Raw genomic sequence first — 17,838 nt, forward strand, 5'->3', positions numbered from 1 at the left:
GCCGAAATGCTGTGGAAGCCACTGCTAGAGAAATATATGGAGAATGAGGTGATTGCAGTTTTGAGCACTACCGAGGTGTAAAACAGAAGTTATGAGTGGAAGAACTATGGAAAGATCCGGCGGAGATACGAACAAAATGGCACCCACTTCCTAACAAAGAACGATGCCTGGGAGCCACTGGGGGGTACCAGTAGACCTGCAGCCTGAAACTACAGCAAACACCAACAGCTGCCCAGAAACGCCGCACGAGAGAAACGCTGCACGAGAATGAGAAGTGGCGGGTACACAGTCCACCACCACCCTGATGACTAGGGAAGCAGCGGGGGGTTAATGAATGGCGCGGCAGATCGAGCCGTAACAGCTAAGGACAATCGATACGGGAGAGGAGCTCCCTTCCCGCGGAATAAAAGGAGGCTGCTGAAAGCCAACAAGTACACGACAGGAGAACCCAGCGAGAGGAATTAAGAAGCACACTGCGGCAAGCAGCCCGTTCTGGTGCCTATCGGAGGAAAGGACAGGTCATACAAATGAGATGGCGAGAGCTGCTGCAATCAGCTAAGATAGTGGAAGACTGTCTGTCAGCGTATCGTGTCCGGAATGGTGCAGTGCAAGCTGAGCTTGGAGTACACGAAGCGCCACACACACAAATTAACAAATATGGTCCCTCCAATACACTGTGACAGCTAATACGAAAAGGGGTTGCCCGCGCCTCAGTTGTGCAGTAACTTGTAAAGCAGGAGACCTCCGGAGATATGAAAGAAATGCAAGGCTATTGAAAATTGCAACAGTAGCCACTAGGATAATAGACACCAAAGCCTCTAGTAAAAAGAAAACTGACGAGGCTGTGGGATGAAGGTAATCTGAAACACCCGGGCACTCAGTAAACACGCAACACTGGGCAGAGACAGAGTACAAAGGTAAAACTGGAATTTTACCTGCAGGGGGACTCATCATAACGCGAGCAGCAGCTAGAGAATAGGCACACTTTACTTGCAGATGGCAGCATAGCTGTGCAACTTCACGGCAGGGCTCATTCCAACAAAGTTCTCACCGCCCAAGGCATTAGAGATGGAACAATAAGCAAAGGTATCACGTTGACAACCCAGGGAATGGGTGCCGACGCTGGTGCAGCAGCCCCGGCGGTGGTCCTGAAGGAGCTGCCGGATTACTGAACGGGCCGGGAGCAGCGTGGTGGGGTTACAGAGAGAATTGGGACCCTGCGCACAGAGTCAGCTCCAGCATAAGTGGTTATACGGCCAAGCTGTGCACATACCTGACCTTGGCATTAAACACACAAGCACCGGGACCCGACGCCGACGTGGGAAGTGAGTCGGATAGTCACTACAGCAATCTGCGCACACAAGATCGGTATTCTATCTGTAGACGCACCCCACACCGCAGGCGCAGCTAGCAGCCCCCTAATAAATCACAAGCACCAGACGAGCCGGGGCAAGCTGAAGGACCTGTGAGATTGACCTCAACTACTGTGAACTGATATACTAGGTGGCACCGTGATGGCATCCAAGTTGCCCAAAACGAAGGGGAAGCAATCAGCAATGGAAGAATTTACAAAAACACCACAGTCAAATGGAGGGTGCGAGAAATAGAGAAAGGAACCCGCCAACAGACTCTGCACCAGCACGCAACGACCAGCAGACCGTGGACACGATTGCGGACCTGAAAATAGCATGGGAAACCAAATTGGAGGCAGACATGGTTGAACTCAAAATATCACTGGATCTTAAAATTGGGGCAGTGCAAGAGGATGTAAACCCACTGAGACAAGATGTTAATAAAATATCGGAACGCACAGGCGAACTGGAGTAAGAAGTAAACTCCAACACAGCAGCCTGCATGTCGCATGCCTCAGAGATCCACATACTGAGGCAACAAGTAAGCAACCTGGAAAATAGAGCAGAGGAAGCGGAAGGACAGGCCTGCAGAAACAACATACGCATCGTAGGGCTCCTGGAAGGAGAAGAAGGACTAAACCCCACAGATTACATTTAGACCATGCTGCTGCAAGAAATCGAGGGAGGGGCACTTACCCAAGGGTTCGCGGTGGAGAGGGCACACAGAGCCCTGACAAGGAAACCACCGCCAGGAGCCCCCCACCCGAGACCGATAATTGCCAAAATATTGAACTGTTGGGATAAGGAGAAGATACTGGAATTGTTCCGGAAAGGGGGTACAATACAAAGGGCATCCGCGTCCATTACGGCGTACCCGGACTATACACTCCTGGTGCAGAGGCGGCGACTGAACTATGGGACTGTGAAGAAGAGGCTGCAGGAGGCGGCTTGAAGTACATGTTGATGTACCCGGCGAAACTGAAAGTGTTTCACAGGAACAGGGCACTGTTTTTCGAAACCCCAGAAGATGCGGCGGAATGGCTGGATGCACAGAACTGCCCGTCGGGGACGGACAAACAGAAGGAGGACGGAACAGAGAAGTGAAGCAGCGGATCCACAAGCCAAGGTGCTGTATAAACTGTGACATTGGGACTTGATTATAAGATAGCGCAAATGTAAGCTGGGAGGCAAGCTAGACGTTAAGTAGAAGAATATGGGCGTGCATTGTGGCATGATTGCAGGAGATACAGCGGACACTATCTCATACCCCTCTAGATGGTTTAGATAAGTTAGCAGTAGTGTGTTAACCTCCTGCTGAGTTCCTAGTACCGGCAAGCCGAGAAAGAACTAAATGCGGGATCGCCTGAGATCCCGGGATGGAGCTGGGCAACAGTTGGGGACGGGAAGGGCGGGGAGAGGGAGGGATGGAGGGGAGTTGGGGGATTTGCTGTGTTATTAGTTAGTATACAAGCTTACACACACGCGCTGCTGTGCTTGAAGCGGAAGATGAGGAGGGTCAGTGGTGGGCCTGGGTACGGTTGAAATGGGTGATTTTAGGATTGTAACCTGGAATGTCAGGGGGCTCAGCAGTTACTTGAAGAGAAACAAGACCATGATGTACTTAAGGAGGCAGAACATAGATATTGCCCTAATACAGGAAACGCACCTTATGAAAGAAAAACAAGAAGTGATAAAGAGGAAATGGAAGGGGACCTTCATGCTGCAACATATTCGGCTTATGCCAGAGGGGTGATCACTTGGGTGGCACCACATGTCCCTTTCCAGTTGCTAGTGGCCTATTTTAAGACCGTATATAGTCAAATGAGCCCATACCTGGGAGGCATGGTTATAAGGGGTGGTGATTTTAACTGCACGCTGGACCCAAGGGTAGATAGGTCAGACAGGAAATACGACAAACCCACCCCCACTGCTAGAACCCTATGGACTCTGCTGGGAGACCTTCGGCTGGAGGATGTGTGGTGACTACACCACCCACATGATAGACATTACTCGCATAAGTCGGCCCCACAAAACTTGTACACGCAGCTTGATTATATGTTCGCCTCACAGGAGATGACAGGAGAAATAGTGCGATCAGAATACAAAGCGAGGGTGCTCTCAGACCACTCGCCATTGGTTGTAACATGGCAATATGTGCCTCCAAGAGCCAGGATCCCAACATGGCGACTCGGAGCTGAAGCATTGAAAGATACAGTGTTCAGGGAGGACCTAAGAGAACAAATCGGAGAATACTTTGGAAATAACACTGGGAGTGTAGAATCAGCCAGCACTCTATGGGAAGCATTTAAGGTTGTTAGAGAGAATTCTCTGTTAAAGCTAATTTCCCAAACCTATTGAGTCCCCCAGCAGCTTTGCTGGATTTTTTGGGGTTTATTTTTTTCTCCTGCTAAGAGTGAGACTCTTTTGCTCCCACTCTTAGACATGATTTGAGGTGTTCCTTTAACTTTCCATGTGTTTTATGGGCTCTTTTACTCCATAGGGTCTCATGTGTTTTCTTTTATGTGGGTTACACAGCACCCTCCGTGCCGTAACCCAGGGGTGTCGTAGCGACCCCCCAACATAGACTCCATACCCTGGGACTGACTACTGTCTCCCAGGGCATGTAAAGTCACCATTGGCTTTGGTAGTCCCAAATTATGAACAGAAACCAGTACAAACCATCATATTGTGGACGTACTGGTCGGGGCAATTCGATTGCCCCAGGGTCTGTTGTTCGAGGGGGCATGTCTCCATCCCCCCTGATCGAGTTTTGGCTGGTGGCAGTGGATACTACTTTTTATATTCGACCGCAAATATATCTCTATGGGATTTTCCCATTGATGGAGGCTACCAACTTTAATTATTTAATTCTTATAGCCTCGAACATATCGCCGGTTTATTTAATATTAATTCACCGGTTGGTATTTTTTGCCAGAACTCGATTCTAAAATGGCGTTTGTGTTCTCTTCTTTGACTCCAACCCAAGTCTAGCCCTTTGTTCCACTTTTTGGCGGGCTTCTCCACAGAAGCCTCCAAAAGTGGTGCCACTCTGTCTGGGTACCACAAGGGGTGTAGGAGGGGGTTTAGGCACCCTGGACTGAGTTACCTTGGTAACTCAAGTCGCACTCTTGTGTGATTGGCCCAAGTGGTGAGCCGGCCGGCTCACCACTTAGCATGTTTGATTGACAGCTAGGTTGAGTGAATGGGGGTGTGCTGCATAAAAGCAGGGCTTTGGGGACTGGAACTTCAGAAGTCGCCACAGGACCTAAGAATCCGAGGAGGGAGAAGCTGAGCCAACCTGCAACGACGACACCACCGGTGGAGCCCTGCTAAACCGCCTCACCACTTTTCCTGACGACAGAGGAGATCTCCAGTCCGGAGAGTCTTCTTCCTTTGACTGGTGGGGATAACCAGTTTTGCCTTCTTTTCACCTTCCTGGAGCATCTCGTGGCTGCCTTGCCCGTGCCAAGCACCCCAGCAACCGGAATACCACGGTTTATCACTACCGCGAAGGGAAGGTTAGTACCTTTTAACCGGAGGACTCCGCGGCTGGTTTCTTCCCTGGCAGTGCAACGGCCTTCATCTTTCCTCCACGGCGAGACCTCTTGTTCCTCTGGACGAAACACCGACTTGCACCTGCTGCCAGGAACAACTGCCCCCGCTGGAGCTCCCTTCACACTTAAGGTACTGTGTCCTGCCTGGCTTCCCTTGCGACAGATCGTTCGGAGTGACAGTAAAGCCTCGACTTTCTAACCTGGGCTAGCCTGGGACAACCTAGCTAACTTTTCCTGACTTGAATTTCATCCTTTTTGTGCGAACTATCTACAAGACTCTTTGGGCATGAGCCCATTGTGTGAACCTGGACCCCTTCTGCTTGCTCTCTCCAAGAGTAGGCCTTTCAATTGACTTCCTTGCTCTCCAGTAGAACTCTGCCTATCCTGCCTTACTGTGGTTCTTGGTAACAGAATTGAAACTTGTGTGCTTCCTTAACTCTGCCTTTTTCCTCCCTTTCTTTACAACCTATTAGAGTGTCATCTTATGTTAAGCGCTCACCTCTGTCTGAAAATAAGTGGTGTTTCTCACTAAGACTTGTCTAATAAGTGAATAGGGTTGTATATATGATAGTGACGGTGTGCTGAATTTACTCATCTCGTTTTTTTTGCTAGTGTAAACTACAAGTGTGTTTTTAAATAAATAATTATATACTTTTACACCAAAGCTCTGGTCAGTGTTTGTTTGTACTACTGTGTCCCTGTACCTATTGTGTATAATCTGCATACTGCCTAACGCTTCTTGAGGGAAGTCTGACTGCCCAGCCACCAAGTGAATCTGTGTGGTACAGACTGCTACCAAGTGGGTTTATATTGCCAAACAGCTGTAGTCTTAAATCTTTTGCAGTGGTCCCTAAGGGAACTGCACAGGTTTCTGCCTAACAAAGGTGGTGGTGAGAGGATCAGCTATAGCCAAATCTAAAGGGCTGCAGGGAGGCATACTAAGGAAGCTGCAGAAGGCAGAGGCGAAACTAGAGGCAATCCTGGATAGAGAAGGTAACTCCCGGGAGGATACTGGAACCATAAAACAATTGCAGAAGGAATGTGTAGGGCACTGGGAGAGATTATGTAATCTAAACTATAAGAAATACATAGGGGGGGACAAGGTGGGGAGATTGCTGGCATGGATGTATAAAAGCGAGACTCCAAGACCAACAATTGGAGCAATAATGGGGGAGAGTGGACACATACTAGATACCCAAGAGGGCGCGAAAGGAGAGTTCCTTGAATACTATAAACGATTGTATGAGGACGTAGGAGGGGGTGGAGGGAGCGAGATAGCGGAAACACTAGATGATATTGGCTTACCCAAATTAAGTGCTGAAGAGCGAGAAGACCTAGATGCCCAGATTACATTGGAGAAACTAAAGCGGTGTTTGAGCAACTACCTACCAGTAAGACCCCGGGAGCGGATGGACTCTCCAGTGAGTTTTACAAAACATACAGGAAGGAAGTGCTCCCCCCACTAATGGCAATGCTAAATGAAGCATTTGAAACAGGGATATTGCCAGAATCCCTGAGAGAGGCGATCATTATTCCACTCCTCAAACCTAATAAGCCAAACACAGACTGCGGGTCGTACAGACCGCTATCGATGCTGAGCCAGGACAGCACGATACTCACGGCTGTGTTGGCAAATAAAATGAGACAGGTCATAAGCAGATTGATACATCCCGATCAGACCGGATATGTTCCGCACAGAAGCATATCCGACAACCACAGACGGCTCCACCGTGTCATAGAGCAAACAGAAGGAGACCTGCGCGAGTTGGCAATTGTATCATCAGATGCAGTGAAGATCTTTGACTCTGTGAAATTGCCTTGGCTGATGGCAGCCCTAAAAGACTATGGGGAGGCACCCCTAGAAGGAAAAATGGCAGAGGGCGCAGTGGAGTAGGCTCGAGTTGGGGGGTGGGTTGGGGGCAAGCAGTAGATATTTTATTAAGTTTGTCAATTTTTTCTAACTTAGCATTACTGGTTTTCTCATTAGGTTTGTATGGTTTTCCGATCCATAAACAACCAACACAATGTAAATTAATTAATTAATTGTAGTCTGTTTGCGATGGAACCATGAAGTCTTCAGGAGCACCTTAAATTTAACACTGGATATTACTGCAGGACTGCTAACTACCGGCTACTTTTAAGACAGATAGTTTTACCAGGCTATGTCTTTTGCATTTTTATCACAAGTTAAGTGGGGTGAGTGTGTTTATTTTCTAGTGTTGACAATTAACGAACGCCAAAGTATCTTACCTGATTTTTAAAACTTCTTAGCTCCACTGGATATTCTAAATAAGTATGAAAATATCACAGTACAAATGAACCACAAGACATAAAACGGCAGCATCAACAGCACTCAACTGTACTTAAACATACTTAAACATACTTAGTCCAAAGCAACAACACATTGCTGTTTGAGGTGATTCTTACCAGGCCTGTGTCTCTTTCCAGCTTCCGCAGAGACAGAGCCTCCTGAAGCATTGCGGGCACCACCTTTGCCACCCGTGCCACCAGGATAGTGAGAAATAACTGAAGCAGAGCATAATCCTTCAAGAGCAGCTAATGGAGGGCAAAACAAAAAAACAAGCTGTTATGGAAGAGTAGATCTGCCATCAAATATATTTTCTATCAGAGCTTACACTGAGCTAAGGGAATATAATCTAACTGAACTGCACACAATCACACACAAGATTTTTCTTTAAATTATGAATAAATGGGCCACTATAAAGAAAAGTAAAGTCTTGTACAAAATGACAGTTAATCAGTAATATAACAAAAATCTGAATTCGGGCGGCGTGGGATTGCCAAACACGGAAAGGTATAATGTCCACAACGCTGGGACCGTTTACGCCCATTTGCAGGAATCCGCAATTCCCACCGAGGATGGAACAGGGGCATACGTTAATTGGGAGAAAATAGGCAAAATGTTCGTGGACAATGAACTTAGGTCTCTTGAATCCTGCGTAGCATGCCCAACTCCCTCAAAAGGGGACAAGTATAGATATGAGCAGTTAAAACACTGGCTAAACTCCCTGACCATAGCCAAAGCAGCTACTAGGGCTCTTACACCGTTTGAGACATACATTATTTCCAACTCAGGGGCTAAGAAATGGGTGTCGACTCTGTATAAATTCATAAACTCACAGGGAGAGGAAATCAAATGGTCCTACATGATGAAGTGGGGCAAAACGCTAGGGGAGGAACCAACGAAAAGTCAGTGGGAGGATCTTTGGAAAATGATCCCGAAAATGACCCGATCGGCACAAACCAGAGAAATGTGGGTCAAAATAATGACACAATGGCACTACACCCCCGAAAAACTGCATTCTATGTTCCCCAACACGTCTAATCAATGTTGGAGAGGCTGTGCTGAAGTGGGAACATGGAAACATATCTGGTGGGATTGTAAGGGCATCAAGCCCTTCTGGGAGGAAGTCAAAGGTGAGATGGGCAAAGTGTTCCCGGATGTGGGGCGGATAGCAGAAGGGGTGTGGCTGTGTAGTATTACAGATGACATTACAAGGCTTTACAATAAATCTCAATGGAGAAGTGTTATGGGTCTTCTCATCGCGGCATGGACTACAATTGCCCAGAATTGGAAGAATAAGGATACCCCATTGACTTTCACTTGGCTACAGAAGGTATGGGCCCAAGTAACGATGGAGAAAATTACCCACACAATTCAAGGAACGAGGGACAGGTTTGCGAAGGGACTCTGCATTATCTCCAGTCGGACTTTATGGAACAATGTTGCCCCCATTATATTAAAGTATCAGACATTTTCAATGCATAAAAGAAATTGAGAACTCAATGTCATGTACCCCCGTGGTGGGAGGGGAAAGGGGTCGTTATATTGTTTGATGTGGATTTCGTGTAAAACCAATAAATACAAGTTTTAAAAAAAAAAAAAGGAGGGGGAGGAGGCATAAGGAATTAAACTAAATGCAGCAAGTGTAAAAAAAAAAAGAAACCTGAATTCGTGATAGTTGACATTCTTAGCACTAGGCATTTCTCTTGAGAAGTGAAGCACTCAGGGAATAGGGGATGGGCGGGGATTGTGCCGTATAAGTAAAGACAACTCAGGGAATTTAGGCATAGTTGACATCACCTGAAGAATCGAACTACCATACAGGCCTTTAAGTTCATAAACGTGAACGCTTTTTGAGCAAAACGTAAACCTTTTTTATAACAGGATACCACTATGATCCAATTCATATAGCGAGGGTATGGCAAGTACTAGGTTATATATGTATATAGTGCTTGGAATTCTATAGCTAAACCTCTTAATCAACATACTTCATCAACCTAATCATTTCCCTAAAGGGCAAAAAGACAATGGTTCTTCAGACAGAAGAGGTAGGCTGTTTCTTCTGAAACAAAAGCAACAGGAGCCATACCAAACCCTGACAATATTAGGAATCGCCAAGCTGTGTGTTCAGGATAAGGCGTTATACTTCTTAGCCTATGTAAACCGGTACTCCTCAAGCTTTATCAAGGAAGGTGTGGCTGGACAAGGACATAGGGCAACAGTATTACTTTGAACACAAACTACACAGTGGTATTAGGACAAAATACTTTGGAATGAATTGAAGGGTAGTAGGGTGTATGCGTGCCGGTTACAGGTGCATCTATAGCTGACCCTAACCTGCCGCTCATGGCCCCAGTAGTTAAGGTCCTCAGCAAAGTGAAAAGTCAAACAGGACCTACAAGTACCCAGTCTGACAGTTCCTACCCTAGGTGCACCATACAGCTTTTATAGGCTTAAATGAGATTTAGTGTCTTGTAGAAAACAACGGACAAGATATTGCCTCCTGTTTGAGCGGAACCACATCCAGAAAGGGCTTGGCCCGCACTTGTAGCTACATGGCCCTTTTTTCCCTAGGTAGATGTTGCTTTGTGATCACTATGGCACCTTTATTAATGCAATACAAAATACAGGAAAATGTGTGGTCTAGTATCTTGAGCAATTTCCGAACGCTGGCACTCGATGCCAGTATTTGGAAAATGAGGTAAATCAACGACAGTTCTTGTGCACCCGTTGCCCAGCTCTGGGTCCAGAGATGAAGACCATCTTCAAGCAAAAAAGATTGCTGCAGAGCAAATGGTGATTTATTTGTTGCAAAGACAGCAGAAGGGCTGGGTCTGGGGGTACCGTGCAAATGCTGTGTTCCATTGGGATGTGGCGCAGATACGAAGAAATGCAGACTACCCAGAATATGTAATTCAGGTAGGATATGGACCCCTCGGAACTCTAACACCTAAAAATAATGCTCGAGCTCCGGGGAGTCCATCTCCTACCTGAATTACATCTACTGGATACAGTCTGTATTTCCTTGTACCAGAATCTCATAGCTCTGGCATTACTTTTGGGTGGTAGAGTTCTGTTCTTAGTCGTGGGTTACAAGTACAGGCTTCAGGTCCTGTGCTTGCCGGTACGCTTCATGTCCTGTGTGTCAGTCTCTGTGTGGGCTATGGGGAGCAAGGCATTCTAGACAGCAAGTAATTCCTTAACGCTAGATTTCTGGAGCGCATCCACCTTGGCCGTGCCCACCAGGTCTGGGAAAGGGATTATCAGTGCCTTGGTTTCCTCTGGTTGTATATGTTTGCCGCCACAGATACTAGCCAGCACAACTCTTGTGGAAGAGTGCAGAGACAAGCAGGAGCTCATCACCATTTATCATGTTGCAGTCTTCTTCAGTTTCTTCATACGGGATAGGCAAGGATACAGAACATTGTGTTATATGGGAGATTGAGGGAATTGGGGGGGGGGGGGGTTTAAACCCAGTCATATGACTAATTAAAAAAAAGAACGTTTGCCTGCCACCCAATCACTGGTCCCGGGTGTACTCTTCGGTAGTCACAGGGGTGGTGGCCCACTCTTCGGTCCAGAAGATGTGTCAAGTGTCCAGAGCTGATCCATTGGAGCACGAACCCTCAAACTAGCTGGAACCACAATCCCTATGTCAAAAGCAACCTCTGCACCAGAGGCTTCCTCCAACTGAACTAAGGTACAATAAAAGGGGTCCCAGGGATTTCAGGAACTTCTACGGTGTCCCCAAGTGAATCGGAACACAGGGAGTGAGTAAACACACCTGTTCTGTGCCCTCCACCCTCTGTTAGGATTTAGCACTTCCTTGCCTGACTGTGAATGGTGGTGTTCTGGTCAAGTACCCTCCCTTGGGCTTCCTCTAAGGTGGTTGGATTGGGTGATGTTCTTTGAAGAGTTGGCTCTTCAGGTTCTTCTGTAAATGTAGGATGGAGGGAGCCAGTCGGATCAGTGCTGGTAACTGGTTCCAGGAAAAGGCCAGTTTCCCATGTTAGTTTCCAGTATGGCGATATTGTGGCTTCTGGTGATGCTCTGGCCTCTGGAAATAGCAAGTTACTCGGTCTGGAAGGTTGGTGTTCTTATTGATACTTCTTTGTAGGCAATGCAAGCAGTCTTTATCATAATGCATGCTAGAAGGTGTAGCCAGTGCAGCGCCTTGAGGATGGGGGAGATGTGGTTGAGAACTCTTAGTCCTGTGATGAGGCGTGCTGCAGCATGTTGGGTGGATTTCAGAGGAAGCAGGGTGGAATCGAAGACTCCTGCGGCTAGGCCGTTATCAGCCTCCAGGTGGGAGATGACCAGGGCTTGGAAAACTGTTCTGAAACTCATGAAAGTTAGACTTTGTATTCGAAGGAGCGCAGGCTGGTACCATGCTGCTTGGATCTTCTTGCCAATGATGTAACCAGGATGTAAACGTTGCTTTGTACAACTAACCGATTTGCTCCCCATCGGACACTGTACCGTCGTACCTTAGCGGAAGGCACAAGCTCATCCTACACACCTTGCACTCACATATGACACAAACACTATTGCACACCTCTGCAATAAGAATTAAGCTACCTTTAACAACAAAAATTCCAACTGTAGCTTCCCACATAATTCTCTGTCTCTGTTAGGGAGAATTCTCCGTTAAGGCTAATTTCCAAAACCTAGTGAGTCCCCCAGCAGCTTTGCTGGATTTTTGGGGTTTATTTTTTTCTCCTGCAAAGAGTGAGACTCTTTCTCCCACTCTTAGGCATGATTTGAGAATGTCCTTTGACTGTGAATGTGTTTTATGGGCTATGGGGTCTTTTTCTCGATAGGGCATCATGTTTTTTTGGTATGTGTGTTACACAGCACCCTCAGTGCAGTAACACAGGGGTGTCATAGTGACCCCCAAACATAGACTCCATACCCTGGGACTGACTACTGTCTCCCAGGGCATGTAAAGTCACCATTGGCTTTACTAGTCTCAAATTGTGAACAGAACCAGTACAAACCATCATATTGTGGAAGTACTGGTAGGGGTACTTCGATTGCCCCTGGGCCTGTTTTCCAAGGGGGCACTGTCCAGTCCCCCCCTTGTCGAGTTTCTGGCTGGAGGCAGTGGATACCACGCAAATATTTCTTATGGGATTTTCCCATTGATTTTAAACGCACCACTTTTTGGTGCAATATTCAAGATACCGCTGGGTTATTTATTTAATATTAATTCCCCGGTTGGGTCTTTTTGCAAGGGCTCCGTTTTAAAATGGCGTTTGTGTTCGCCTCTGAAACTCTAATCCAAGTCGAGCCCTTTGTTCCACTTTTTGGCGGGCTTCTGCATAGAAGCCCTCCAAATGGTGCCACTCTGTCTGGGGTCTACAGGATGTGTGGGAGGGGGATTAGGCACCCTGGACTGAATTGCCTTGGCAACTCAAGTCGCACTCTTGTGTGATTGGCCCAGTGGTGAGCCGCCTGGCTCACCACCTAGCATGTTTGAGTGACAGCTAGGCTGTTCAATGGGGGTTTTTCTGCATAAAAGCAGGGCTTTGGGGACTGGAACTTCAGAAGTCTCCACAGGACCTAAAGAATCCGAAGAGGAGAGAAGCTGAGCCATCTACGACGACGACACCACCGGTGGAGCCCTGCTGTAAAGAACTCACCACTTCCCCGACGATAGAGGAGATCTTCTTCCAGGAGAGTCTTCTTCCCTTTGAGCTGGTGTGACCAACCAGTTCGCCTTTTTCGTCTTCCTGGACGTCTCGTGGTTGATTCGCCCGTGCCAAGCACCCCGGCGGCCGGATAGCCATGCTTCACCACTGACCGCAAATAAAAGGTATGTTCCTTTTAATCGGGAACTCCGCGGCTGGTTTCATCCCTGGCAGTGCAACGACTTTCAGCTTTCTTCCTCGTCGAGATCATCTCTTCCTCTGGTCGAAGCCACGACTTGCACCCGCTGCCAGGAACAACTGCCCCCGCTGGAACGTTCTCACCATTTAAGGTGCTGTGTCCCGCCTGGCCGCCCTTGCAACGGACTGTCCAAGGTGTCCCGTAAATCCTTGATTTTCCAACTGGGTTGGCCTCCAAACCTTCTAACTTTGCCTTTCTGAACTGATCCAACCTCTTTTGACATTTTCTGCGAAGACTTTGAGTGCATTTCCACTATGTGATCTTGGGCACATTCTGCCTTGCTCTCTCCAAGAGTGGGCCTGGCCTATGAACTTTGGCTCTACAGTAGACCCTGCCTTTCTTGACTTGCTGTGGTTTCTTAAAAGTGTTGATACTGTGTTATTTCCATACTCTGCCTTTTCTCTCCCTTTTTAACGAATTATTGGAGTGCCATCGAGATTACGCACTCACCTCTGTTTTGCTAATATGTGGTGTCTTAACCTAGACTTGTCGAATAATTAACTAGGGAGGTGTATATACTTATAGTGACTGTGTTTGAACTTGCTTGATATATTAGGGCCAGTGAATTTTCATAAGTGTGTTTTAAATAAATAATGATATACTTTTAATGCCAAAGCTCTGGTTAGTGTTTGCTTGTTCTACTGTGTTTTTGGCCCTATTGTGTATATACTGCCCAACTCTTCTTGAGAGAAGTCTGACTGCTCAGCCACAGCTACCAGGTAGGTAAATCTGGGTGGTGCGGACTGCTACCAATTGGGTTTGTTGCTTACTCCTGTGGTCTTAAACTTTTTGCAGTGGTCCATAAGGGAACTGCACAGGTTTCTGCTTAACAGTCTCCTTAAACACAATCCACCCCTGATTAGCTCATAGTTAACCTCTGCTGCACCCATCCACATGCCATTCAGACATGGGACACTAGCAGGATCTTGGCCACTCTTGCATAACTTTAATGTCTGAAATACACACATCATAATAGCACCTCCCAATTCTCCCAAATTAGGACTCCAGTCCCTCCGAGGGCGTTCAGCCAACAGCGCGTTGGGATCATAATTATGGTGAAAGGTGCTACACAAATGTCAAAACGAATGAATGAATGTGCGTTTTGAATGATAGGTCACAGTTGATGGTAAACCCGAGAGATTTTCCAATGGGTATGAGATGAGGTTTGCATCCATCAACCTTCCACCAAGATGGTTGGATTGGGAGAGGGTCTGCTAAGAACTTGTCTTCAATAGCTATCTAACTTTGGGAAACTTACAAGCTATATGCTGGCTTTGCTGCTGCTTGTTCAGATTCCTATCCTTCTGAAGAGAACTACATTGGGACCTGGAATTCTAGGATGCTAGACCTCATCTTTTCTAGCTAGAGAAGGACTTTTTAAGATGTTTCCTTTTTTTAGAAGGCTTTGTATGGTGTTTCTAACTTCTTTATTTGCAACATATTTGTTCTCTAACTGATGGATTACTTACCTGATTCTTTGTATTCTTCTGGTTTACACTCCTCGAACTGTATTCTAAAAGTGAAATATTGGCGCTCTCAGCAGAGCATACCAAAGTAAATGTGTATATTGTAGTAGTGTATGTTGTAGTGTGTTACTACCTGTGGTTTTTCATTGCCAAGAGTTCTAGTCCTAAAGAATAAATACCTGTATTTTTATACATTCTGCCTAAATTGCATTATTAAAGTGCTATGTGTATACTTAACTGAAACCTTCACCACTCTCACACTTCCTAAGTCCAAGCATTACTGTTAAGTCACACGTCGCTAACCAGATACAGGTTGCCTAGACATTAGTGTCTTACTCTGTTCATCAGAACAGGGTCACTTCTCACAATGGTAGGGAAATTCAACAGTACTCTGTGCCCAGCTCAAAAACACAAAGTACGGCGAAACCTCAGTCAGTACTATAGGCAATAATGACACAAAGTTTTTTAGGATGAAGCCATCTACAAGAAGGTTTCCTCCCATTTCACTTTCTAGAATTTTCAAATTCTGTTTAAAGTGGTTGTGACCCAGGAAAGACTAAAATGTGCCCTTGTAAAGGAGAAGATTTACTTTAGAAGGTATCCCTTGATATTACATTTGTATATTTTGTTATCCTGAGCTGCTTCCTTGTTAGAGTGTATTTTAGAGAGCTATCTGCATAAATGTTTGCTAAATAACACTGTACAGAAATCGAGAGAAGGTGATCACAAATGCTCCCTCAAATCTATTATCATTCAACCATATGGTCTTCAAACAAGAAAAATTATGCCTATGGCACATTGTTGTTGTAGTAGCAGCAAAAATGTACCTCCAAGCCATAAAAAGTCATTGACCGCACGCAGAAGCTCGACAGCCATGTGATAATGTACCAAGGAATCCTGCAGCATGCCAGCCTGAAGGCAAAGGTCGCCAACATGTTTTCGCATCCGACCTTGGCAACGCTTCTTATAATGCCTGAAAAACAAAAAGAAAACAAATACACATCATGGCTGCCAATAGGAGAATTTCAAATACACATCATGGCTGCCATTAGGAGAACTTCCGGTAGCAACAGAAGATACCCAATCACAAAAAACTGAAATTTTGATGTTAAACTTGCAAATGAATAATAAGGTCATGATCAGAATTCTGATGTGTTACCGACCGCCTGGAGTTGTAACCCCCTTTATGAAGGCAATATTCAGTGTCTAGGTTATCAAGATTTTGATATTATTCACCTGTTGATCACAAGAGGATTTCAACTTCTGGGCTGTCTGCCCACAGAACAGTGATTCTATGAGGCCCATTTTGTTTCTACATTGATCAAAACATCCCCTATCAAAGGGCATAGTCTGATTCAGACGATTTGCAGGAACGAATTGATCAAATCGATACATTTCCTTTCTAATTCCTAGCTGATTACTCCATCAGAATATTCCACATTTTTATAACTTCATAAAGTCCCCAGGAAAACAAGGTTATTTGCCCTTAGGAAGGAAGAACAATCTCCTGTCTAACTGCCTTAAAGGACTCTTCGGTGTCACAGATGGCACAAGAATTCTGTGGATCTTCAAGAGAGTTGAAGGGGTTTTAATGGGTAACACTATACATTTTGCAATGATTCAAATAGGCTAGGTAAGCTCCCTCAGGGAATTCCTAAAGTGGACCTACACTACTATATTGGGTGATGTATGGATGTACTGTCAGACCCTCAAGCACCACTCTTCTCCTTCTACTCTCCTCAACTCCACGCACCTGCTCTCCTGTCTGCGTACCTTCCCCTCTGTCTCTGGGGTCGCTCTTCTTCTACCACCTACCTAAACTGTCCATTATTACAACAATCTTTCTTGGCACTCTCCCCTTTTTGCTCTACTCCTACTCTCCCCTCTCTCCTTAATAATATCCCTCTCGCCTTACTACTAACCCATTGCCACTCTTTCTTCGCCACATCTACTCCCCTCTTCTTCCCCGAACTCTGGGATATAGAGCCATGCTCACCCTTACTCTAGGCTCATTATTCTCACAGCCTCCCTTACTTATCTCCTACAACCTTCTCCTTACACCCTACTCCTACAGCCCCCTCTACAAGTCTGATGATCTCCCCATACCCCCTCACTCTAGGTACTATCTTCAGCCTGCTATTCCATTCTCCCACTATCTCGAACTTTCTTTCTCTCACTCACCTTGTTTACAATCCCCTCCCCATTTTTTCTACACTACCCATGTACATCTGGTACCACACTCTCTGCCACTACATCTCCAGCACTCCACTCCTATGTCTGTCCTCCGCCTTGTCTCAGTCCGCCTTCACGTCCTCTGACCTCACCCAAACAACCCACACTTTACCTTTCCTTCAGCCTCCTTTTCTACTGTGGTGCTGGTAGTTCTGTGCTACTCTACTCCTCCCATTGGCTGTAGCGCTCACCTGACTCTCTGCATCAATCAGTGCCTGTATTTTCCCCATAAACTGTGTTACACATAAGAGAAGCTTTAAAAAAATGAAGCCCCTCCCCCTTTTCCAGCCCAGTTTCAGAAGCCTGCTATTTATAATGGCATGCTGTGGGTCTAGAAGTTTGTTTTTCTGCTGTTGTGTTGAGTTTTGTGCTTTATTGGCATGCTGTTCGTTGTTGGGTTATAGTGAAAGCTCATTGTTTGTCTTGGTCGCTGTGTTTCTGTTTCCCCTTTGATACAGTCTGAGGTTTCTTGGTTGCTCTCCAGTGCACTGTGGGAGTTGGAGTCTGGGAACAGAAAAGAGAACTGTGGCCAGAAACTGTAATTGGAGGCATTGTGAGATAATGAGTGATACCAAGGATGATATTCAGGGCATATGTTTTTTTTTATCTTCCAGGGACTGATCATCAAATTCGCACTCTGTGACAAAGCTGGCCCTCGTTTTGGACTTGGTGAGGCTTTTGTCACATTTTGATAAGAGACCCTACACTCCTCTCCCTCTTTGACAGAATCATGACCCTGTTATAGAGGATATGATCTCTTGCCCAGAGGTGTTATGCCTAAAACACTTAGAAATTCTTTAAAATGTGACCAGGACTATTTAACATTTAGCATGGGGCAAAGCCTGGGAGAACTCTGGCCAAGTCCCTCGCTGTCTGCAGATGGAAGTGGCACCCTTTTCCTCCTTCCGTCAGCCCTAGCCATGCTTTCTACTATCATCATGTCTTACTTAGCCAGTCATCCATGCTGCCTAAGCCGAGTCTCTTCCACTTGACTTTTAACATTCTCTCGGTTTCCGTCTCTCATTGCGTCTAAACCCGCT

General features: G+C 46.2%; 1 protein-coding gene across 2 annotated transcripts in view; it reads right to left on the bottom strand.

Moving 5' to 3' along the window:
• TRAPPC9 (trafficking protein particle complex subunit 9) overlaps nucleotides 1-17,838 on the bottom strand; it is a 3,490,818-nt gene that overhangs the window by 3,330,383 nt on the left and 142,597 nt on the right. For both annotated transcript variants that reach the window (XM_069621680.1, XM_069621681.1), the window contains exons 3-4: nucleotides 15,394-15,539; nucleotides 7,334-7,462 (exon numbers count right to left, since the gene is read on the bottom strand). In XM_069621680.1, the coding sequence (XP_069477781.1) occupies nucleotides 7,334-7,462; nucleotides 15,394-15,539 (275 nt within the window). The remainder of the gene's footprint in view (nucleotides 1-7,333; nucleotides 7,463-15,393; nucleotides 15,540-17,838) is intronic.

This window comes from Ambystoma mexicanum, chromosome 5q, assembly GCF_040938575.1.
Source record: "Ambystoma mexicanum isolate Mex_15411 chromosome 5q, UKY_AmexF1_1, whole genome shotgun sequence".
Taxonomy (NCBI): domain Eukaryota; kingdom Metazoa; phylum Chordata; class Amphibia; order Caudata; family Ambystomatidae; genus Ambystoma; species Ambystoma mexicanum.